Source organism: Ruditapes philippinarum, unplaced genomic scaffold (genome assembly GCF_026571515.1).
Source record: "Ruditapes philippinarum isolate M1 unplaced genomic scaffold, ASM2657151v2 ctg1026_1_1_1_1, whole genome shotgun sequence".
Lineage (NCBI taxonomy): Eukaryota > Metazoa > Mollusca > Bivalvia > Venerida > Veneridae > Ruditapes > Ruditapes philippinarum.
In genome coordinates, this window is record NW_026853258.1 from 111,536 (window position 1) to 137,623 (window position 26,088).

Consider the following 26,088-nt stretch of genomic DNA (forward strand, 5'->3'; position numbering starts at 1 on the left):
TTCAGGGAAAACATAGTGTGTTAAAGTTCAGACATTGCAATGATGACAGTTATACTCAGTTATTTCGCTTATTTATTTAAATGGTCGGAGAATGTTTTTATTTGTCAGGACCAAGCTTGTCGTTGTATAGAATAAAAACCTGCCCTCTACCGTACAAATAACCCACTGTTTTATTGTTATTGATTCAAATTGAAGCGTATTAAAGCAATTTGTTTTCCCTTTGAGGCGTTTTGTCCTATGTATTACAGAGAAGCTGGTTGGGTGCACATTCATTCACTTTCCTTTAATTTAATTGTTTTCTTAACAGGCTTGAAAAACCCCTATCGGTTCATATGGAAAGAAAAGCGTCGCATTTTTATACGTTTACTTTTTTTCTTCTCTGTTTTCTTTCTTAATCAACATTTAGCATAGGCATACATGGGAAAAATTTAGTGTGGAAGCTTTTATCATTTTATGTTGATAAGATGTGACTGTATTTACACTGGATTAATTTACAGTTGAAATATGGACTCTTATCTTGGTATGTGTGAGTATTTTTTTATGAATAAAGTGCACTTATTTCTGCCGGCTGATAACATATTTAAGGTATTAATCAGTTTTAAGTTTTCAAATTTTTAAAATAAATTGTGACCAGGGAGGGATTTTTGACGGCGGTGTTGTAGGAGGCGATATTATGGAATGTCGGTTTTAGATTTTCTGTGAAATACTGTACTAGAAAGTCGTTTTAATTAACTAACTGTTCAATGATCATATTTATATGTTTTGATTTCGCATTTAATTCTAATATAATATATTGAATAGACAGGTGAAAGGTGAAGTTTTCATAAGCTGTATTTTGTTGATAATGTACATATGAGCCGCGTCACGACAAAACCAACGTAATGCGTTTGCGACCAGCATGGATCCAGACCAGCCTGCGCATCCGCGCAGTCTGATCAGGATCCATGCTGTTCGCTATCAGTTTCTCTACTTGTAATAGGGTTTGTAAGCGAACAGCATGGATCCTGATCAGACTGCGCGGATGCGCAGGCTGGTCTGGATTCATGCTGGTCGTAAACGCATTATGTTGGTTTTGTCGTGACGCGGCTCATATGTGAGTAATAGCCGAGGTCAACATCAAACTCTTGTAATATAAATGACAAACGAGAACAAACATATCTCTAAATGCCCCCGCATCGATAGATAAATTTAACCAGGTGCATATTGTTTTGAAACATCCATCGTTTGTCCGTCCGTCCGTCCGGGCGTTCGTTCGTCTGTCTGTCTGTCTGTCCTCTCTACGGACATTATAACATATTTAATTTAACATTCAAATACTCAGAAACAATAAATTATATATACATGTACTAGTATATGGTCCAATGATTCATTTTGAAGAATGTATTACATATATATACCTTCAAATGACCTTAAACTTCAAGTTTTCAAAAAAAAAAAAAAAAAAAAAAAAAAAAAAAAAAAAAAAAAACTTATGTTTTATCACATTTGAGACGGGAACAAATTTGTATTTCATCCCTTATCCCGCTATCCGGAGAACCTCGTCTATTATTCACGGTCCTTATCCGAAGTTTGACGGAAAGGGCCGAGAAGATTCGATTGTTTCCCTGATTGAACCAAAAGTGATCTGTATATAGCCAGGCCAGTCTACACGTCTGTGCAGTCTGACCAGGCTCCATACTGTTGGCTGACCAACTTCACCTTTTTATCTTGATTACCTCAAAATTGGTAATAAAAGTTCTAAAAAATGGAATCTGGACAATCCATTTAAGAAATACAGCAGGCAATGGTTAAGAACACATCTTGTTCTTTTTTTCTGAAAATTGTATCTGCTTTACTCTTTCGCTCTTACTCTTACGTGTTTGTTATATATTAAACTACTTGTATTTTTATTTCAATCCAACGAAGTAAAAAGTAAACACTAAAAAACCTGTACAGGTATCGGTTAAAATGCTTTTAAGTACGTTCTTTATTACACAAACGTCCGTAGTATTCATCATGTAAAAAAAAAGAAAATTAATTTTTCAACAGCGTAATTACGTGAATCATGATACGAAAATGCTTTGCCTATAAAACTGCATGCCTTTAATGCAACGAAAGAAAATGTACGAACGCAAACACATAATATATAGAGGCAGGTATAATGTTTACGGTAAATTACATTCGTAATAAAACATACAGTTTGATATATGTCCATTGACATCCGCCATTATGTATGTAATTATTTCAAATGTGTAAAAATGACAAAATGTGACAGGAACCTTTTGAAGTGTCAAATGATTTCTATATTGGATTTTTACCAGATATTTAAGCGTAATTTCTCCTGTTTGGCTTTTATAATTTGGACAGATAAAAAGTAATTATGATTGAAATCTATATTTATACATAATACATTGTACTTTTATTAGAGACACACAGTTGAATGCATTTTCAGCGAGAATAGATAAGTTACAAAAGATAAAACTGTCTCGTTTTTACAGAAAAATTCCCTTTCTTTTCCAGTATTCAAGCTCATATTTTAACATGTCTATTTATGCATTGTGGCAAAAAAATCATTAAAAAGGTGAAATTATTTCTGTATTAATCTTTTTCAAAGCAATTCCATAAATAATTCTGCATTTTCTCACACAAAGGACGCACCTGCAAGCACGTGCAAAATCGACATTCTTGTCAAATAAAAGAATGAAGAACAAAAAAAAGAACAAAAAATGACCTGGCGAATTTTTGCCATTCCATGTCAAATCTCCAATCTTTGTATTAGTAAGCCACCAATAATTTTGTAAGTCAAATATTTCGATAAACAACACATTTTAAAAAAAAAATATGTGTAGATATATCTGATCATAACACTTAATTTATTAGTAGTCTTTTACATTTCTATCTTAGACTTGCTATGTACATTGTATATATATCATATGTATATATATTTTATGTCTCGGTGAACAGTATTAAATTGTATACTGATGGCACATGAGACAGATAAATATATTCTATACATTGTTTTATGTTATACAAAGGCTTAGTGTATATATAATTACATATATAGTAGTTTGGTTATATATTAATGGCGCACGGTGTTCGGTTTTCACATCTTCAAGTTATTAATGGTAAGTGTTTTAGACACTTTCGGTGAGAAACGGGAGTATCCCCAAATTTTTGTTTGTGTCTATTTCAGCTATTTCCGTGCTGTTAATCAGGAAGTGTTTATGAAATAATCCATTAATTTGTTTAACTTTGTAAACTTTATCCTACTTGTAACATTTGTGACTATGTGACATACCTTTTAGGAGTAGATATTTAAGTTAACAGTTGGTATGTTACTATCTTTAAAATGTACATTCCTTTGCAATTCCACTTACATCACATAAATTCCTTAAAATAAGATATTTTGCATTTTGACTACATCTCATATAAACATTAAAATAAGACTTTGTAAGTCCACTTAAATCACATATTAACCTTAAGATACTAGTTGATTCTTTGCGTCAGATTATTTTCATTTTCACTTACATTACCTCATCTTACGTTAGACAAACACTGATATGTTACAAAGGAATTGCATGCTGTGCTAAAAGAAATGGTCCCATATATTAGGCACCAGTGAGTAAATGTTTATGAGGTTTTTGCTTTTCTCTATTTTATCGTCACATTAGCGGTGTTTGTGTCTTGTGTATGTCGTAAAATATCGCCCCGCACGGTCAATCAGAGATGTTATATTTCGAATCCATGAAATCTTGCAGCACGACATTGTTGTGTTTATTGTATTTCTACATTTGGAACCAATGGTATTTTTACATTTGGAACCAATGGTATTTCTTCATTTGGAACCAATGGTATTTTTACATTTGGAACCAATAGTATTTCTTCATTTGGAACCAATAGTATTTCTTCATTTGGAACCAATGGTATTTCTTCATTTGGAACCAATGGTATTTCTTCATTTGGAACCAATGGTATTTCTTCATTTGGAACCAATGGTATTTCTTCATTTGGAACCAATGGTATTTCTACATTTGGAACCCAATGATATTTCTACATTTGGAACCAATGGTATTTCTACATATGGAACCAATGGAACCAATTAATTCTTCATTTGGAACCAATGGTAATTTCTTCATTTGGAACCAATGGTATTTCTACATTTGGAACCAATGGTATTTCTTCATTTGGAACCAATGGTATTTCTTCATTTGGAACCAATGGTATTTCTTCATTTGGAACCAATGGTATTTCTACATTTGGAACCAATGGTATTTCTTCATTTGGAACCAATGGTATTTCTACATTTGGAACCAATGGTATTTCTTCATTTGGAACCAATGGTATTTCTACATATGGAACCAATGGTATTTCTTCATTTGGAACCAATGGTATTTCTACATATGGAACCAATGGTATTTCTACATTTGGAACCAATAGTATTTCTAAATTTGGAACCAATGGTATTTCTTCATTTGGAACCAATGGTATTTCTTCATTTGGAACCAATGGTATTTCTACATTTGGAACCAATGGTATTTCTACATTTGAATGGTTCCAGTACTCCTACTTGAATGAAATGTCTTTAAAGTGTCATATTCAACGTCGTATGTACGTATGTACGTCGTCGTACATATCATCGGAAATTTCTTTATTCAAAATTTTACCTTTCATGTTTAAATGTTGAATTTTGCTTAAGCCGGTTTTAGGGTGTGTGGAAACTAACTTGTATTTATCAGTTCCATCCATGAACAGGCTCAATCAAACCGAGCCAGCAGCATTTTCAATTTTGCCGTTTTGGGCGGTCTTTAGGATTCCTTTTTTTCTGGTTTTAAACAAAGTAAACTCTTCGTTATTTTAAAAACAGGGCTAAATTTTTTTAAAAAATTTTTAAAGTGGGTAAAAAAAACTGTCGAAGTAGGCGATAGCAGCTTTGGGTTTATTACGAAATTTGTCGTTTTTTACCCTTTTAAAATTTTTTTTGTCACTAGAACAGATAAAAAAAGTAATGAAAATTTTCTTAACTGAAAAAACCCACAATAAAATTAAATTTTTAGTGTTTTTGAATAAGTAGATAATTTTTCATTGTGCTTACGTGCTTTATATAGAGGTCAAGGACATTCTTTAAACTTTACTTAAAATGTGTCATATAGAAATAATTTGGCAGATTTCTACCCTGTAACTTCACGGCTCCAATTCTGTGTGAAAGTTATTAAAAGCCAGAGGATATTTACTTACGTTTCAAATGAAATTTTTACTTTTTATTGATATCTAAAGATTAATTTCGCTCTAACGGATTTGGGGTTTATATTTTCAACAATGTATTTCGGATAAATAAATTTTTGGTAAAAATGATTTTTTACTTTAAAAGCAGAAACTAAAATTTTACTTTAACTATATGACCCGGTCACGAAAAAACCCAACAAATGGGTTTGAAAGGGGTTTAGATACCGCATGTCTGAAAATATATCACAGTTTAATGGAAGTATTAAATTCTTCCCCGTGGCATGTTTGTGTAACTATAATGCTTTATGAACATGGCAATCAAAATCGCCTTATATTTATTTAGAAAATGATAATAAGCATATAATAATGGGTAGTATTATACAAACGATTTAAGTTTTTGTCCGGATTAATCTATCCGAGATGTTATACGGTTGTTGTACTTATTTTTAAATTGTAAGGATAAAAAAATCTATCAATAGCAGTTTTTTTAATATTTCAGAAGCATGATTCGATAGTCACTAATTTTTAAAAGGAAATTTAGTAAAAACCCTTTTTTTCCCTAAAAATAATGAACGAACTGGTTTATGTTGTAAGAAAAAAAGAAGATGAATACCATTTTTATTGTTGCAAATATTTAGAATTTAAGAAAATAAAATAAAGGGCATTACTTTAAACGCTTATAAATTTATCAAAGAAAAATTCCCAATAAAAAGGCTCATCCAAAATCTCTTTTAATTTAAAAAAGTTGTTCCAAGTAGAAAGAAACTCAATCTTTTTCTATCTATCTAGCGGCTCTGGTAATATTTCCAAACAACCATTTAAAAAGGGTATATAACCCCCAAAACTTTAAAACTATAAACATCACGGCTTTGTCAATTTAGGGCTAATTTAATTTTTCCTTAAATTAAAGTACGTTCTGTATTTTTAAATTTTATATTAAGTTTGTTAAAATGTTATATACCTTTTTAAACATCATTTGCAGAAATTCGGGTTATATATACAAACACCATATAGGGCCATATAACCTGTCAAAAAATCTTTATAACCAATAATATAAGTGTCGACCAAGAACTTATGTGACTATTTTAACACAGTTTTTCCCCCCCCTTTTTCTATTCAAATACTGTTATTGGGGCAAAGCTTTGACCCACTGTTTTTTGGGAATCGAGAGGCCTAAAAAGTTTTGATTATATCCCAACACACAGTAAATTTTTGATATAACTTCAGTTGTTTTTTCAACTGAAAAAAAACCCTTTTTGTGAGCTTTATCGGGGAAAATTTAATTAATGTCCCCAATTATATAAATTTTCTTTAAAAATTAAAATAGAATGCCTTTTACCAATTTATTTTACTTTATCATTTACAAATAGTTTACTGTTTTTAAATAAAAAAAAACCCAAAATATGAAAACGTTTTTATCATTTAAAAACAATATTTATTTTTCGGGCTTTTTCTAATATTTTCAGGCAGTATTTAATAAATCCAAATAAGGCCAGGCCATATAGATTGAATAAGAAATATTTGGATATCCCTATGTAACTGTCGGAGAAAAAAAACGTTTACGCATGTTTAATCTTCACCTTAAACAGAGAAAACTACCTGTGGTCTAAGTCAGATAGATCGCTCGTACCAGTTGGATGTGAGATTTATCAACTCGCTTCGCTCGTTGATAAATCTCACATCCAACTGGTACTCATGATCTATCCTATACTTAAACAGAGAAAACTACCTGTGGTCTAAGTCAGATAAATCGCTCGTACCAGTTGGATGTGAGATTTATCAACTCGCTTCGCTCGTTGATAAATCTCACATCCAACTGGTACTCATGATCTATCCTATACGTAGCATATGCTCACATCTGTTCATTTTTATGGTGATAATTGTTTTGCCTGTTTTTACTGTTGATTAGTAACGATCCGCTAATCAGGCCATTTCGTATATTACCTATCATTAAACGAAAACAAATGTATTGTATTTTATTGATAACCAATTCTGGAATTCTCTCAAAATGTTATCTGTTATTTCTTGTTTTTTTATCTGAGCATAACTTTTGATTGAAACAAATATGTGAATCGAGTGGATTACGTCTTTGCCAGAGCGTGTCTTGAAATTGTTTTCACACCATTATTATAAATTTTTAATTTACTTATCTAACTTTTCCTTTCGTGACATTATAGTAACTGCCAACATTAGGATTAACCTCGGGTTAATGGTAAATCAAACTCGTATAATCAGCTTAAGCTAACAATTACTAGTTTCAACCCGTTGTTTTTTCAATGTAACAACAAAAACCAGAACAGCCTACGCTGTTACGCTGTCTCCTTGCTTAAGGGCTAGCGACCGGACATCTTACATGAACAATATTTTCACTCATTGATTTACGGGCTTTATCTCAATAATGAATAGATATAAATTCATGATTTCGCGGAGTTTTTATTTAATATAGTACTTTATCATCAAATGTCCAACAGCGGAATGATTTGTTTGACATTATAACATCAAGTTGATGGCGTATAATTGAAAAGTGTTTCTATTTGTTTGTATTCGGTGTTATAAACTAAAAAGTGACGTGAAAAGAAAAATCATTACATGTGTATTAAATACGAAGGAATTTATCGATATATATTCATGTGTATCATAAACAGAAAAAAAGAAGTACCGTGAAATATGGATATTAAATTATTTATGGTGAAAGCACAGTAAGTTATAGTAATGAACTAAAAAGTGGTTTTCTTTAGTTATTTTTTTGTAACAGCTGATGTTCATGTACAGAAAAAAATACATCTTTGTAAACAATATAAAAATTGTCTAGTCACCATAACTATTTTATGAATCGAGCAACCCACGAACAAATTTATTATTTCATGCTTCTTTTTGTTTCTTTTGTTTCTTTTATTTTATTTTATTCTAACTGATTTTAAAACAGTATCTTTAAGTGTTTCAGTTAAATTGTATGTGTTTATTATCATTTTTGTTTTAAATAGGAACAAAACATTCGTTGTGTTTTGTCCGTGTTAATTCTTATATACAACAGGTGAAACGCGCGTTTTCTACTCTCACTTTTTATATTACATTGTATTTAAAACCCATTTGAAATAAATCAGATATTCATATTAGAAAAAAAGGAGAAACTACACTTAAATTAGTTTACATTGTGACGCTGTTTTGTCCCCTTAAACTCAATTCAAAAGAAATCTTGCAAATACATCTGTCAATTTATGTTCTGTGTGATATACCCACGGAAATGAAAAGCAATTTAGCACGGTATTCATTTATTAACTATATAGTAATGAAATACAAGGTAGCTCAATTCCCACGACGTTTAACATTAATTTATAGATATTTGATAAATAAATGAGCCGCGTCACGACAAAACCAACATAATGGGTTTGCGACCAGCATGGATCCAGACCAGCCTGCGCATCCGCGCAGTCTGATCAGGATCCATGCTGTTCGCTTACAGACCCTATAACAAGTAGAGAAACTGATAGCGAACAGCATCCTGATCAGACTGCGCGGATTTTGCGCAGGCTGGTCTGGATCTATGCTGGTCGCAAACCCATTATGTTGGTTTTGTCATGACACGGCTCATATTTTGATAAATAAATGACCGTATAACGTTCACAATACACACATGTAGATATGTATCTTTTTCTATACTTTTACCACAAAACATTTAATGACTATTTCAATTATTTTTGATGTTATATTTATTATCTTCACGGATCTAATTCAGTTTTATTAATGGTATGTAATTAGATCTACATGTATTGTTGGATGATATATTAACTCGTGAGCTAGTAAAACCTCAGATTAATTTCTTAAATTTCCCCTTTTCTATAACTTGTATCAAAATATTACTGAAATAAAATAAATAAAATAAAAACACCTTTAAAAATGTATGCGATATTTACAAAATACGGAGTATATAAGACATTTTTACATGTATATTCATTGTTAAGTAAAGATAAGTTAATTAGACTTTAAGATAATTTAATCATTGACTCAAGGCTTTATAGGACCAAGGGTCTGAGAATTTTGAATGAAATAACGTCAAACGCGGGTCGACTCTAAAATCTTATCACCGGATTCGTGTGTAACATTTATACGGATTACGCTAGCAAGTGGGCTCGGATTAAAATTGAATTGTAACTTTATTGACGCAGATTTTGGTCCAAATATTTGTGGATAACTTAAGGTTTAAATCAATTACTTATCAAATGAAAACATTCTCAAATGTGATAAGACCACTGTGCAGTTAATGTTTGGTTGAATCTTTATCAGTAACTAGTTTGCCGGTGTCCTACCTAGAGTTGCAAGCGCCCCGCAGAGTTGCTGACACGGGGCTCAAACGATCTCTTTATCTATGCCAACACGGGGGCCACTTCAATTTAAATAATAAGACAATGTTTTGAGATTTTGATGATTATGATGATGGGTGCATTCCTAATATGGTGTAGATTTTTTTATTTGACAAAAGCTTTTGTCTGATTTGTTTTAAAATTAACAGCTGAACTACAACCGAGTTTCGCACCAATAAAAAAAAACCCAACACATTTTTCATCTTCAGGGCAAAGTGAAGTTATTTGAGGAATTTCATGCAGATTATGCATAAGACAATTATTTAAGAAAGGTGTATCACTTTTGCATTGTGGTAGATATCTATCAGTTGTAACAAAGCAGATTGTATATGCACGAGGGGCGTGGCTCATTTGACATAGAAAGATATATATCAAATTGGCTGTTTTCACAAGGCTATTTGCATGTATGTAAAACGATCTTTTGAAACAATGTATTTTACAATTACGCACTTAACTACTTTTACTTTTAAGTTGTTAAATAAATTTTCTGATGCTTTTTTCGTGTTTCCTAATGAAAGTCCCAAGATTTAAAAAGATTAAGCTCTTCCATTCTTTGGGAACACTTATGCCATGTGTAAATTTTGCTCGAATATATATTTTAGTTGCGTTAAATTTCACGCTGGTCAAATTTGCTCTGTAAATGGCATGTGATAAGTATTCTAATGATTGTTATCTTATCGTATATTTTTTATATTTTTATTTCAGTTAAATAAAAGGACATAATTCGTCCATAAATTATTTGATTATTTCCCCCCAATGGACACATACAGGTTAAATACACGCGTAAGTGGCTAACATGACACCGGAAGATAAAATTAGATAATTGTGCACGACTGCACTTTCTAGATTCTATCTGTCATTTTGAAAAATAACCGCAGGTCGAAATTATTACGTCATCCGAAAAGTCTTTATCAGTGAATGCTTGTGTTCGTTTCGCATAATTAACCCTTTCTGTCCACCTACACAACAATGAAATATATGAGCCGCGTCACGACAAAACCAACATAATGCGTTTGCGACCAGCATGGATCCAGACCAGCCTGCGCATCCGCGCAGTCTGATCAGGATCAATGCTGTTCCCTTACAAACTCTATTACAAGAAGAGAAACTGATAGCGAACAGCATGGATCCTGATCAGACTGCACGGATGCGCAGGCTGGTCTGGATCCATGCTGGTCGCAAACCGCATTATGTTGGTTTTGTCGTGACGCGGCTCATATGTTCTAACACAGCCTTATATACCATGATGATATTAAGTCAAATATTTCAATGAACTACATGTATATCCAGAAAATCTTCAATGAAAATGATTTTTTTAAATTTAACTCAGAGTTATAAATGCGCATTTATACTTCTTGTAAAATCAGATTGTGTTTCTGTGTATATTTTTTTTTAAAGTCTACATTCTTTGAATCTATCAAATATCTTTTAATTAAAGCAGCATGCCTCCAGATTCATGCTAATTTTCATGACAACTTTGTTAAGGTAATTAAAAGTATAATATTGTGAAGTGTATACAGAAAGTAATTTACACATTGCAGATAAGACTTACAATCCACGTAAATTACCAAAACAGAGGTCAAAACATGAAAAAATAGCCCTTAGTGCGTTAGTCATGCATTAGAAATATGGTAATAAAGACTGCAAAATAAGTCATTAATTGCATATAACATATACAATTTTACTTGAATCTTTTTACTTTTCTTAAAATCTTAGTACATTTTCCTGAAATTTGATTTTCTTGTAATATTTTGACTCGTCTTGAGGCATGCAGCTTTAAGAGATATTATATGCCTTCATGGTGCTTTAAATGGTATTTTGCCATAATAAATGTTATTAATTGACAGTTATATATATACTGAGCATGGCAATAAATTATTTGATATAGAGCCCATAACTCATACTTGAAATCGGAGTACATTTAACTGATATTATCATTTAACTGCTTTTTTAAAATTCAAAACATGACGTACGCGGCATACTAATATTTGCAGACGACAATTTATATAAAAGTTTTCCCGCGTAAACTGGGTTAACCGATCCTATTTTGACATGAGTCCATATCCCTAGGATCAATGACATTTGTTGATTTTTCTTCCAGATATGAAATGATTTTACTATCGTTTTGTGTGGCACAAACATAACATGTCGAGTTCGTATGTAAAAATCATCGTTTACTTTCAAATGATATAGTAGTATTTCAATGAAACCTTCGTCCGGGCTATTGAATAACATCATAATAAATACAATATAGGATTAATTTCTATTTTACAGCACATTGAATATTTAAAACTGATTTTAAAATGTCATCAAGTCTAAGTAATCGATAATAATGTGAAAACATGTGTGAGATAGAATACGAGACACTGGTTGACTCGTTTAAACTTTTAATTTTACGGAGAACATTTTTTTTTGTAAAAGCGACGTTACGATTTTGAATTTTGGAAACTAATTTTTTGATAAAAGGTTTTGGTATTTTCTTTATACTGGATATTGCTTTAAGACCCCCCATAAAAAATGAAAAAAGAAAGAAAGAAAGAAAAAAAATGAGTGTATTCACTTTTAATGTGACAAAAAATATTTTTTACTGATGATAATTAACTTTTTAATCACTGAACGAAAACAAATGCATTCCGAATATTGTTATTTGACCAAATTTAGTACAATAGCATACTAGTAATTGCCCGAAAAAACAATACTAGTATGCAACAAATTCACTGGAAAGTAAACGATAAAAAATAAAATATGAACTCGACAGCATGACCTATATTGCATTGAACATCCATTCCTAGTACATCGTCATGTTCAAAGTGAATTGTTCTTATACACTATAATTGAGAAGCGTATATATACGTCATAGAATAAGGACAAAGTTTTAAGTATCAAATAATATTTAAACACGACAAAAATGCATTCTTCAGCACACTGTATTAAAAGCAAATAGATATCAAGTGAACGCAGTTAGTGCACATGGAATATCATAATGAAAAGAATTTCTTTTTTGTGAATGAATTGCAAAAAACTATAATACAAAAGCAAACGAAATTTTAAGAAGAAAAAACCTGGTCTTATATAGGAAATGCTCTAAAAAATTAACTTTCCGTGTAATATAACTTTTGTTTGCGCTCATAAAGTGATCGCATGCCGGGTTTTGTCGGCGGCAGACCTAATAATGGGCCTCAAATAGCAACTCGTTTAATGTCAATATTAAACAAAATGTCATAACTAAAAAATAACTGTTTTCATTTTTATAAAATATAAAACTGCTTTTGTGTGACGATATTCTATACCATGTAATATCTGAATAGAATTGAGTCTCTATTTACATTTTAAGTGTCGTATTTCTTTAATTTACATTGTGGCGTATTCTAGAAGCAAACCCAAAATCGAAATAAACACTGCAGAAAATAAAGATTTTGTAAAAGCGCCTGTCCCCGGGGAGTCCGTAGTTTTCAAATTTAGCGCTACTTTTAACAAAGTAGATTAATAAACAGTGTAAATTTATCCACTTTATTTTCTTCTAAAATCGAAACTTGATACAGTATTTGTACATAATTTAAGAAACCTTACATGTTAATTTAATATTTTCGTCTCCTTTCAGTCAACATTGATAATAAATTAAATGCTTGTTGAGTATAGACAGCAAGATTCGTTTTATTTACTTCAGATTTTGCTGTTAAAAGTACAAAATACATCAGTCCATACTTTCTTCAAGTGATACTTAAAGAATTGTGGTTAAGCGGGCTTTAGGGGCTTAAATTTCAGACTAGATTATTTTTGTACCCTCTTAGATTTCATAAGAAATGTACAAGTGGTATTTAAGTCTAAATGGAATCCGTCTTAGATGTTATTTAACTGTTTAAAATCCTATCCTGGTCGCATCAGAGATTCGTCGCCAGATTTTAGCGCTTCTGTAAAGAATGATGGTACCCGGATTACTTACAAGTCAGTTATCCGTTGATCCCCTACAACACCGCCTTGCCTCGTTTTGATTTTTATCACAATTAGCGGTATCGATTTCTGCTTTAATAAGATATTCGGGTTTGTCTGTCTGAAACAAAAAGAGAAGAAGATACAAAAATTGATACAAAAAAAAAACATCCAAGTCATTCAATGGGTGAAACCAATCCCTCGGATAGGTCAAAGTTTATCGTACTTGTAATGGACTTGTCCTCGTCAGGAAAACTAAATCAAAACAGAAAGTTATGCAAAAGATAATTAAGAAATTTGAAAAGAAATAAATTAAAAATCGTATGTTTGTGCTAGTCTTAGCCCGATTTGAGTGAAAACCGTTGTAACGCTTTTCAATTTTAGGTCATTTTTCACAATAAAAAAAATATACTGTAAAAACGAAGCGAGCGAATGATCCGAGATTTTGCACACAAGTTATTAGTATAAAATTAGTTCATCAAATAGAATATTAATCTCGAAAAATCATTTCCAGTCCCTTCGTGTCATAAAACCTCCCTTTAAAATTACGTTTGAGTACTTTTTTCGTCTATTTTCTATAATATTTACAAATAATATTACAAAAATGCAATCATGTATAATCATGATTTACAACTTTATATAGCTTAAACAAATTACATTTTAAGTGATTTAGATAATTTTTACATCACCATGGCATTCGGTAAATTAATTTTTGAAAATGTTTTCTTTACACACGAACTCGTTTATTTAAACTACAGTTGTTAATCGAAGAAAAAAAATGAACCACAAAGCGTATAAAATGAGCAAGAATTGATTTATACTTTTACGGAGAGCATCGTCTGTTAAATTTGGCGTGGATATCTTAATTGAATATCATGATTTTTGATTAATGTCCTTTATTCAAAGGTTATGACTAAACCTTGAACAAATATTTTGTTTTTCGCTTTCATCATCTTTATTTATTTTGTATTATTCTCATATATACAATCCTCAAATACCGAGCGCGTTTTTTTATTCAATGTCCGTGAATACAAAAATAAGGGGCGCACCAAATTTGTCTTTCTTCTTTTGAAGTTTTCATTGTCCCAACGTTTTTATTTTTCAATTGGCTAGTGAAATAGTAATCCCCGTGTCAACTTAGTGATATTGACTTTTAAAAGTAAGTTATTTACTTCTGTTTGGCGGTTTAATATAGTAACTTCTATATTTGAAGAGTCATTTATAGAAACATTATGTAGTTATTTTGATAAGTGTGGTCGGAGAAAATTGGGGCCATTACATTCTTTATAAAGTGACTGAGTCAACCCGATGGTATTTATGGTGAAATCTTTCAGAAAGAAAAACAGTTTTTGATGTGATTTTATTCTAGCAAGTTTAAACATTTGTTTTAGAAATAGAGAGTTCGTGTTGATTATATTAGTTTTGGAATATCATTTAATTGGAAAATGCGATACAGAAACCCGTGTAAGTTGTGATTTTATGGATATGTTTTTTTCTCTCTAAGATAGCAAATGTCGTCAAAAGATTATCCTGTCTTATATATTATAAATCTAGTTTGATTTTTGATCAAATGATTATTAATAATATTTTATAATTCAACATAATTATACTTTCCTTGTTGTTAATAGTTAGATATAATGGAAATGTTTCTATGTACACAGTATCTTTTTTGCCGTTAAATACTTCATTATTTTATCTCAAATCAATTAGATAAAATAACTTTACTTTAATTTAAATCATTTAGTTATTATCTCAATTCAGTAAGGTAACGCGTGGCATCCGTGGCCGAGTGGTTAAGGTCGTTGACTTCAAACCACTTGCCCCTCACCGCTGTGGGTTCGAATCCCGACAGGGACTTTGGATTCTTTCATGTGAGGAAAGCTAGCTAACGGAACGTCGTTGGACGCAGGTGCCCCTTCGTGCCTGAAATAATGCACGGAAGGGCACCTGAGGTCTTCCTCCGCCAGTAAAGCTGGAACGTCGCGATATGACCTATACTGTGTCGATGTGACGTAAAACCCAAAAACAACAAACAAACAGTGAGGTTAAACAACTATATCTCAATTCAGTGAGGTAAAACAACTTCATTTCAAATCAGTTAAACAAAACAACTGTGAGATAAAACAACTTAAACAACTAAATATAAAAAAATAAACAAAAACAATGAAAAGCTTTTTTTTGTCTTCGTCAGAAATATAGCGGAAAATCTCCTAGAACAAAATAGAAAAGAAATTTTACTAAAGACTTGTACATACGAAAATTCAACCTATACATTAAAAAGAGAGAAAGCAAACGAACTCCAATTACCCAACATAAAAATTGTTTTCTATGAAGATAAAGTAAAAGTAATGTAACGGAAAACTTACAAACTATCATTATTATTGTATATTATTAGGTGTGACATAAATATTACCTTGTGACTTAATATACATAATCTAAAATAAAAATATTTCATAAGATCTATAAATACGTTCTTGTTTGATGTCATCTTATGAAATAATTGCTGTTTTATTTATGAAATCTTATGAAACTATGCGTTTATGTTTTGAATATGACATTTATCTTTTATTATAATAACGTTAAAATTTTGAACAAGGGACGGTCAAAAAGTTCTGAAAAGCGGTTTTTATAATTTTATTCTAAAATATTGTTTCTCGGCATTTTATTTTACTATGTTTATACTTTAATTTAATGATAAATTTTGGATACAGTTCATATAATACAATATGATGATATATTATATATAAATATATTTTTTTGCTTACATGTAAGCTAATGTTTTTTTATGCCAAATAAAGATAATGTTATGCTATATATCAGTTATAAAGAAATGCTATATAAATAGACACTATATTGTAACATTTAAAGAAAAGCTTTATTTTTTAAAGCATTTGTAAGCTAATGTGATGTTATTCATTTAAAAATGTCTATTGATATTCAAAACATAAAATGTCAGACATTTTTTACTTGTCCTGGAGTTTTATAATTCTCTAGACACCATCGTAAATTCTGAATTGACATAAGAATTTAAAAGATTTAGTCAGGTCTGACAATCTTTATCTTCAAATATGCTGTCACAATTTGCATACAAAAAAGGGGAAGTTATAATAGATTACCAGGGGTCAAAGGTGAGCAGACTTGTAAACAACTTGTAATGAAATTTGATGTTTGTAATCAGGTTTATTGAAGTAAAGAAATAAAGAATATCTACAAATGCAGTTGTTCTGAAGACGGTGTAATGTGTCCATGTGCATAAAATTTGCATAAAGTGCAGTGAATGACTAAGTGTAATTTAAAATAGATTACCTATGTTTTACAAGGGAACAAATGAGTTATTATATTGTCTCCATTTAGAAGATTGAAGAGTTTTCGTTCAGTTTTTTGGTAGGTTTCAAAGCGTTTCCTATTTCCAGACTGTTAATATTGTCACTGAACGAATTTATTATCAAATATAATGAGCACTTAAAACACTTTGTAATTTCTTATTATAGATTTCTTATCAAACTTGTAATGAACAAGAAAATAAAAATGTCCAAGATACTATATTAAGTAAGACGTTAGAAAATAAAGTACAAGTACGAGTACATGTGCAGAATATACCATATAAAATGACCTTAACCTTTGTGTTACGATATTTTTCGTTTGAGTTTTTTTTTTCTTAAAAACTTTTGTCCTATTCAGTTCTCACAGTTTGCAGACGACATGAAATGTATACGGCAATTATATTGAAAGCATGATGGGTGCACTGAAAACTATATTTGTTTTGCTATGAATGTTTCTATCAAGTTATACAACATTTACAATTATTTGCAATATCATATCTCTGAATTTATCATACCAATTTTGAACCCACCTATCAAATGTATCTAAAAGGGATAATTATAAATTTCAGACCAATGTTTATCGCATTCAAGTTTATTATTAATATATGGCTTCATTGAAATTGAAGTATTATTGGTACGGTTTCTCATCTTTTCAAACTTAATAGGCGAATCGGAAAACTAAATGTTTACTGAATGTTAAATATTTGGTTACATTTCGTCAAAGCACAATACTGTATTTGACTTTTCGCTTTATTTAAACATGAATTTCTGAAAGATCTACACAATTTTAAACACATCTTCTCAAACACACTTCTCAAATTTATGATTTCTGTTTACAGATCCGGTTGTTACGCTGGAAAACACCCATGATTCCTCTTCCGGTATCGCATCTGACGTCACAAGTTCACACAATCAATCAGCGAAGATGTCTACTTTCAAGGGAGACAATTCTTCACTATCATCAGCAGATCATCGGCTTTCAGACTCATCGTTTGACCGTCAGTTTTCAGATTCATCAGTGTCTGTTGATAGACCGTATGTGAAGAAAAGACAGGGCGATGGAAAGTTTCCCTGGGCCTATACGCATGGAGCAAAAGTTGCTCAGCAAAATAGGTCAAATCTCGAGCGTTCTTACTTGTCGTCTGATTCTAGTGTACATTCGGATTATCGAACTCCTGTTATACACAATAGTGCACCGCCATCGTATGAGTATCACATACAAATGAAACAGATGAGAAATCAGGGCTTTAATAAACTCGACTTACAAGATACCGATAAGTTAATGCTCACTGCCGGAAAGGGGAAATCGAAAGTTCGACCTTCACCCTTTGACCTGATGACAGATGACGTCATCGTGAAAATATTTTCAAACTTGCCAACGGACCAATTATGTCGGTGTTCATGCGTCTGTAACAGATGGTACAGATTGGCATGGGATCCGCTCTTATGGAAGAAAATTGTAATAAATAATGAAAATGTTCATATAGATAGGGCATTGAAATATTTGACTAAACGACTAAGTTATAACACGCCAACTGTATGTGTGATAGTTGAGAAAATAAACTTGAACGGTTGTGAGAGATTAACAGACAAAGGCCTGCATGCCATTGCCAAAACTTGTCCTGAACTGAGACATCTGGAAATCCAGGGGTGCAGTAATGTCACAAATACTGCCCTGTTTGAAGTGGTCTCTTATTGTGTTAATTTGGAATACCTTGATACAACAGGTTAAGTCTTTTTTTTAAATCTCAATTCGGAATTTTCCATACAGTTTCAATAGTAACAGTTTCAAAAGCTTTAAATAAGGAAAGGGACGCAATTTGAATATGAATCGTTTTAAGTTTTACACTCAATATTCTCGATCACATGTACAAGTATAGGCTAATTTAATTATTTAAAACGTTTTTAACAGTAGTGATAATGAAAGTGGTCGTGTTCAGTTTAAAGTGAATTGGTCTGTAGTGCAATAAATGATTATGTTGATATTATTTATAGACATAACAACAAACCACGAAATAATTACGATGTATATATGGATTTTGTTGGCAAGTGTGAGATACATGATCCAATATTTCGTATATTTACATCACTGTTTATAAAATGTTCTAAAACAAAATATTATTATTTATCATATAAACGTTCATACTTGTACTTTATCACTTAGAACTTTATCAACATGTGTTTTTTGCCAATTAATAATTTATAAGAATATCTAAAGGATATATTTCTATTCTTTAATGGATTTTTGAAATACTTACGGAAAATGTGTCAATTGTAGACCAATCCACTTTAACGATATAAAGATATGTTTTACGACATACGGAGGCTTGCTTTCATTGTAATATAATAATTATGTATATCTATATGCCTGTTTAATAATTATTAAAAAATGCCCGTCACATGTTGGGTGTTTTTGTGAATAATAATATTATTATCACGTGATACAGATTTACATCATCAAAAAAATCTTGCATCTGTAATTTCTTATAAACTGATAGTACGCTCCCCCGAAAAAAAGATGTTCACGTTCAATTTATTTGTGTAACTCTTTCTTTAAGTCAATTTAAAAACACAACGCATAATGATGACACATTAAGTCATATGAGTACATAGTGTCACTTAAAATGCATATTTTACTTGAAAGTGAAACGCATAAATGATACAAAAAATGAGAATAATGATACTGGTTAGGAGCTCGGATGAAATTATACGTGCAGAATTGTAGCGATCATGTTCGTGCAGGTGTCCGAGATACCATATAATTATAATGTATAAAAATATAACGCCACTTTCAGATACATTCTAAAGGTATCAATGTACACAGAGACTGTAAATATTTATTCAAAATATGACATTGTAGATGTTTATATCGTATGTTTTTATGTTTAATATGTTAGCAGGCGGTATCGTATGATCTCATTTAGAGAAAATTAATTCCAACTCATTACCTATGTAAAATCTCAATTACCGCTATGAGCAGTCGGCGACATCTTTGAACCCACGGTAACAAACGAATTTGTAACTACGTGAAAGTAGTGCCGGGATATGTAATACAAGATATGTTATATTACATTACATTCTAGGCTGAATATCAATTGATCACCCTGACTTCGTTAATAATTTTAATCCTACCTTTCCTTAAAAAAGGGAAAATTTTAAATAAATTTGGGTTTTTGTTTTAAAAAAATAATATTTTTTGTTATCTTTTAAAAGGGGTCCCAGGTGACCTGATCAAAACTTACAGTTGGCCCAAAGGGAACCGCCCCCAATTCCCTCAATCACCCCGGGACTTGGGCTGACAATTTCACACACTTTATGACCCCGGTCTTGCTTCCAAGAAACCCGTTTTCTTTCTCAGCTGCTTAAACCCTTTTTTTACGCCGTTGTGTTCAAAACGGAGACCAAGAGTTTCAAGCCGTTTGCAATAAAAATTTCAACCTTCAAATAATTTTTTGATTGCAAAAAAATTTTTAAAACTATGGGCCAGTTTAAAACTCAAGCTTTTAAAGAGAATTTTTGAATCTTAGTGTTGCTAAATGTGACAAGGTTTCGGATGTGGCAATAATTCAGATAGCAAGAGGATGTAAGAAATTGCGGTATCTGAACGTACGTGGTTGTGAAGCCGTTTCAGACGATTCACTGGATACAATAGCAAGAAACTTAACTAGATTAAAATCTTTAGATATAGGTAAATGTGATATTACAGACGAAGGTTTAGTGGCCCTTGCTTACTGTAACCAACTTAGAAAGCTTAGTGTGAAGTCATGTGACGCTGTGACGGACCTAGGTATTATAACGATAGCTCAGCATTGTCACAGACTTCAACAACTGAACATACAAGATTGTCATGTAAGCCTAGATGCTTATCGGACGGTGAAGAAACACTGTAAAACGGTTCATAAAGATAAAATACATAAAAAACACACAAAAAAAAAATACCTAGAGATTTTGTTGATAAAATAAGAAAATAATATCCCATATAAATAAAAAAACACAATATAACAAAAGTGTGCTTACTAGGAAAATGTCTTTCCTTTAATTGTGGCGATGTTAAATCTTTGTCCAGACTGCCGAACATTGTAGTAAGGGTATAATAAATGTAACAAGGGAAAAGTTTCCATTTGTACTTACGGGTGCTTATTTCGTTTCAAGCTTTTTTTCATTACCATTTTCAAAACAATTTCTGGCGGTCGATTTTTTTTATAAAAGCATTATTGCCTACATGTTACGTATTAAAGTGTTTAAAGCTATATAGCTGATAAAATATTTTATAAAATTTCAGAAATAATAAAATAATGTTATTTTCACTACATTATGGCCGACTCTTCAATGATTTGTAACAAAGAATATTTACTTAATTTATGAAACATAAATATTGTACGTAAATAGAATAAAATAGAATAAATTGTTCCGGAACAAAATTTAACAGGTTTAACGACGATTTCCTTCAAGCATGCACCACTCACTTTCAATAAAATATACTGAAAATTTCTTTCATTCTAGGTATTCTGATTTTAATCATGATATAAACAATAATAGTTCAATCTACAGACAACAAATATATAGCTTTATACACTTTAAAGAAATGCCCATAGTAAGTAAATAGTTGTTTTATTGATAGTATTTCTTTTTTATACACTTAAATCTAAACACAAATTCAGTTACTAGATGACCAATTTGATAGTTTTCAGCAAATATAGATTTTGATATTGTACCTTTTTGGATATTTTTAATCTGAGGGTAAAGCATCAAAGATTAAACAATTATTATAAGCACCTGGCTTAAAAAATCTGTTATTTTCCTAAAAAAGGGAAGAATTTGTGTCTTTTTGTGATCATAATTATTACTATTATCATATAATTTGGTGAATAGAAATTCACTTTTGCCGACATTTATCTCTGTAAGGCACTCGCTCACACTTTTAAATCTGTTTCGTTTATTTTTGGCATTGTAATGTACCAAATGATGATACAAACAAACTTACATGACCTTTTATAGATCATCTCGATTTAATTTAGATAAATTATCATTTATTTTCAATAAATACATTTATTGATGCTATACATTTGTATTAAAGATTAGTGGCGTAAGCCTACAGTCGGCAAAAGCCAAATATATAGGAATGTTGTGCTGCAGACGTCATAAACGTGTTAAAACAGAGCAATATATGTTATTAAAAAATCTAAGAGCGAGTGCCTTAAGAAGTAACAAAACAGATAATCATCATCTAAAATACCTGATGCTGAATCTCAAATAGATGTTGAATGTATAGAAGGGGAGGAGCCATTGCAATAATGTTAGCAGCGCCACCTATCGTGTTACAGTATTATATTGCTGACTCATTGGGTCAGATGTTACAGAGTGCTTTTTATATTGTTTGTTATCATTCCACGTGATCTATACTGTTTTGATAATATATATGCATATGTTTTATATATAAGAAAACATGGATTCGTGAAATCCGTTGAAAAATAAATACAAAAACTCATTACTTATTTTATCATTTTATTCGTCATTTCAATATCATTTTAACGGGATTTCCTACTGGCCAAGAACCAATTCTGGATGTTTCCTTTCCTTTTCTATTAATAATAAGGCTCAGGCCGGGTTTTTGAACAAAAGGTCAGGAGAGTCACCATATGTGATACATTTGGAGTAGTTCCATTCTGAGAAGAGAGGAGTACAAACTAAGTAACATACAACATATGATAGACTATTCGACGACTTCACATTTCCTCATATCCATGTTAACTATAATACACAGTAATGTAAACAAGTATTTCACACGGTTCATTTTTGCTGTGTCTTTCAAAAGCCAAGATGGTTGCTAGAATAACATTTATACATAGTAGTTGCTACTGATGCGAGATACTCACCTAAGTAAATAACTGGTATGGTTTTCATCACATAAAGGAACAGCTTCTAAAACTCTCAAACATTATTTTGAAATTGAGAAAGATTTGTGCTATCTGTGGACACGGGTGCAATGTTCGAACACGTTTCTAAGAAAATCATAAAGTGCAACTAGGCAAAAGTCGTCACTTATGACGAGACAAAGACCCGACACGCTTTGAGCTCTAGAAACGGATTCAGAACAAAATATGGGCAACTGGCAAAAAACCATGCATTGCAATGCGGACCATATGTGTCAAGAAGATGATGTGTGTCATATTTTTCACAACTCACTGAGTTGTATTCATAAAGGCGAATCAGTAAAATACTAAGTTTGATGCAGTGGCTGAACTGTGCTCAGGTAAATTAAATGTGGCTAACTGTCGTGATACGGAGTGAAAACTACCAACACCACCCTCCTTAATTTAACAAACTAAGTTCTGAAGTCTCGCAAGACATATTGAGACCCGCAACAAGATTGACCTAACGTTAAAGAACATGATTAAGCTTGATTAATCTATTTTTATTAACATTAGAAAAAGACGAGAAAACAACTTCTTAATGTTATATACACTCTAAGTTAAAGGGAGGCAATCCAGTTTGCAAATTATCACTTCATATACAAGAGTTGTATAAACTACAAGCAGACATACACAAAATATGTGTACAAAGATTGGGCTATAATGAACTGAAACGATAATATCAACAACACACAGTTGTAAAAACAATAGATATACACATGCTTATAGAATGGTTGAACAATTTGTAGTTAAAATTGTGATTTCAATAATTTGAAGTTATTCAACACTTCAAAATATGAAATAAATAACATACGCAAGATTAACAAAATAATGAATAGTTATACAACATAATAGTTCTATTATAAAGAATGGAAAATAATTTAAAATAAATAGATAAATAAAAAGAAAATAATTTTATTCATCAGCCTTATACTGATCGTCTTGTTAACATGTAACACAAACATAATATATCAGTTTTTTAAAAAGTTTGTCGCCTTAATGACTTTTTAAAAATTGAAATCCTTTTAGGTGGAGAGAGAGAGAGTTCGTGGAATGTCAGGTTATGTATTTATTGAAAAACTGGATATCTCGAAATATCAGTTTTCCAATTTTATTTCATGAAATACTTACCTGACATTACATTTAGGATTAATATAATTAATATAATTACAAAGCATTTTCTGAATTACAGGTGGGGCGTGATTCATGTTGAGTTGCATCAATAACATCTTATATATAAAAATAGAATTAATACAATTTTAAGATATGATAATACAATTTTAAGAAATACTTACTTCTCAAACATCCAAACTTTGAACAGTTCATAAAGTACATTATACATTTGAGGGACCCAACTTTCTGGAAGAATAACATTCTCCTTTGAGGGACCCAGCCTTTTGGAAGAATGATATTCTCCTCTGAGTGACCCAACTTTCTGGAAGAATAACATTCTCCTTTGAGGGACCCAACTTTCTGGAAGAATAACATTCTCCTTTGAGGGACCCAACTTTCTGGAAGAATGACATTCTCCTTTGAGGGACCCAACCTTCTGGAAAATGACATTCTCCTTTGAGGGACCCAACTTTCTGGAAGAATAACATTCTCATTTGAGTGACCCAACTTTCTGGAAGAATAACATTCTCCTTTGAGGGACACAACTTTCTGGAAGAATGACATTCTCCTTTGAGTGACCCAACTTTCTGGAAAATGACATTCTCCTTTGAGGGACCCAACTTTCTGGAAGAATAACATTCTCCTTTGAAGGACCCAACCTTCTGGAAAAATGACATTCTCCTTTGAGTGACCCAACTTTCTGGAAGAATAACATTCTCCTTTGAGTGACCCAACTTTCTTGAAGAATAACATTCTCCTTTGAGGGACACAACTTTCTGGAAGAATAACATTCTCCTTTGAGTGACCCAACTTTCTGGAAGAATGACATTCTCCTTTGAGGGACCCAACTTTCTGGAAGAATAACATTCTCCTTTGAGGGACCCAACTTTCTGGTAGAATAACATTCTCCTTTGAGAGACCCATCTTTCTGGAAGAATAACATTCTCCTTTGAGGGACCCAACTTTCTGGAAGAATGACATTCTCCTTTGAGGGACCCAACTTTCTCGAAGAATAACATTCTCCTTTGAGGGACCCAACTTTCTGGAAGAATAACATTCTCCTTTGAGGGACCCAACTTTCTGAAAGAATGACATTCTCCTTAGAGGGACCCAACTTTCTGGAAGAATAACATTCTCCTTTGAGGGACCAAACTTTCTGAAAGAATGACCGTCTCCTTTGAGGGACCAAACTTTCTGGAAGAATGACCTTCTCCTTTGAGGGACCAAATTTTTTGGAAGAATAACCTTCTCCATTGAGGAACAAAACTTTCTGAAAGAATGACATTCTCCTTTGAGGGACCAAGCTTTCTGGAAGGATGACCTTCTCCTTTGAGGGACCAAGCTTTCTGGAAGAATGGCCTTCTCCTTTGAGGGACCAAACTTTCTGGAAGAATAACATTCTCCTTTGAGGGACTCAACTTTCTGGAAGAATGACAGTCTCCTTTCAGGGACCAAACGTTCTGGAAGATGACCTTCAATTGTATTAACATTTGTATCAATGTTCAAATATGCCCGATTAATTATGGTCAAATCCACGAAGAAAATGTCGGATACGAAACTGGTTGGTGTGGCTTCTTAGAAGATAAAAAAAACTGATTAATTAACTGCCCAGCCGTATTCCTAAACCTTTCTGCTCTTTTTAAATAATAAGCTAAACATCTTTTGGGATCAAACTTTTTTTGTCAGGAAAACTTGGTATCAATATTAAAGTAGGCTTGTGATTTTGATGACCCTGTATTGACAAACCTGGTGTGATAAAAGTTACATCTTTCCCTGCACTATAACAAGACATTCACGCAATATAAGAGCATGCAGATCACTTCAACGTCAGAATGATGTAACAACTATCTGGAAACACGTTTTCCATATGTCAAAAACTTCAAAGACGCTTTGCTTTGCGGAGGAGTTCATATGATACTTTCCCTAGCGAACTGAAATAAAAAAGATCTATTCAGGTGCAAGTTTTTTAACTGCTGATCTTTCATTAAATACACTTCCATGTAAAGGATAACATAAGTATATCGTCCAATTATCTATACACTGAAATTGTTTTATATGCAGTACCTTGATGCCACATGTATAAAAGAAAATTTACATAGTCTTTCCTGCCTATGGTTTAATTAGGTTGCTCGCAGCACCAATTACAGGGCAATTTGAATTAGGACATATAATTGTATTTTTTATATAGGTTTTTCTGAAAATCCCTTTGTTTCGAAGCATCGCATATGAGCCATGCAGTCAGATTGA

General features: G+C 31.8%; 1 protein-coding gene across 7 annotated transcripts in view; it reads left to right on the forward strand.

The window, feature by feature from the left end:
* The window catches only part of LOC132736312 (uncharacterized), a 33,872-nt gene extending 15,290 nt beyond the window's left edge, over positions 1 to 18,582 (forward strand). For 3 of the 7 annotated variants that reach the window (XM_060723421.1, XM_060723420.1, XM_060723419.1), the window contains one exon: positions 17,656 to 18,582. In XM_060723421.1, coding sequence (XP_060579404.1) covers positions 17,656 to 18,548 — 893 coding nt within the window. In that variant the 3' untranslated portion in view covers positions 18,549 to 18,582. Of the gene's footprint in view, positions 1 to 409; positions 521 to 14,602; positions 14,958 to 17,655 lie in introns of those variants that run through there. The other 4 variants (XM_060723423.1, XM_060723418.1, XM_060723424.1 and 1 more) reach the window with 3 other exon arrangements.
* Positions 18,583 to 26,088: the final 7,506 nt, after the last annotated feature.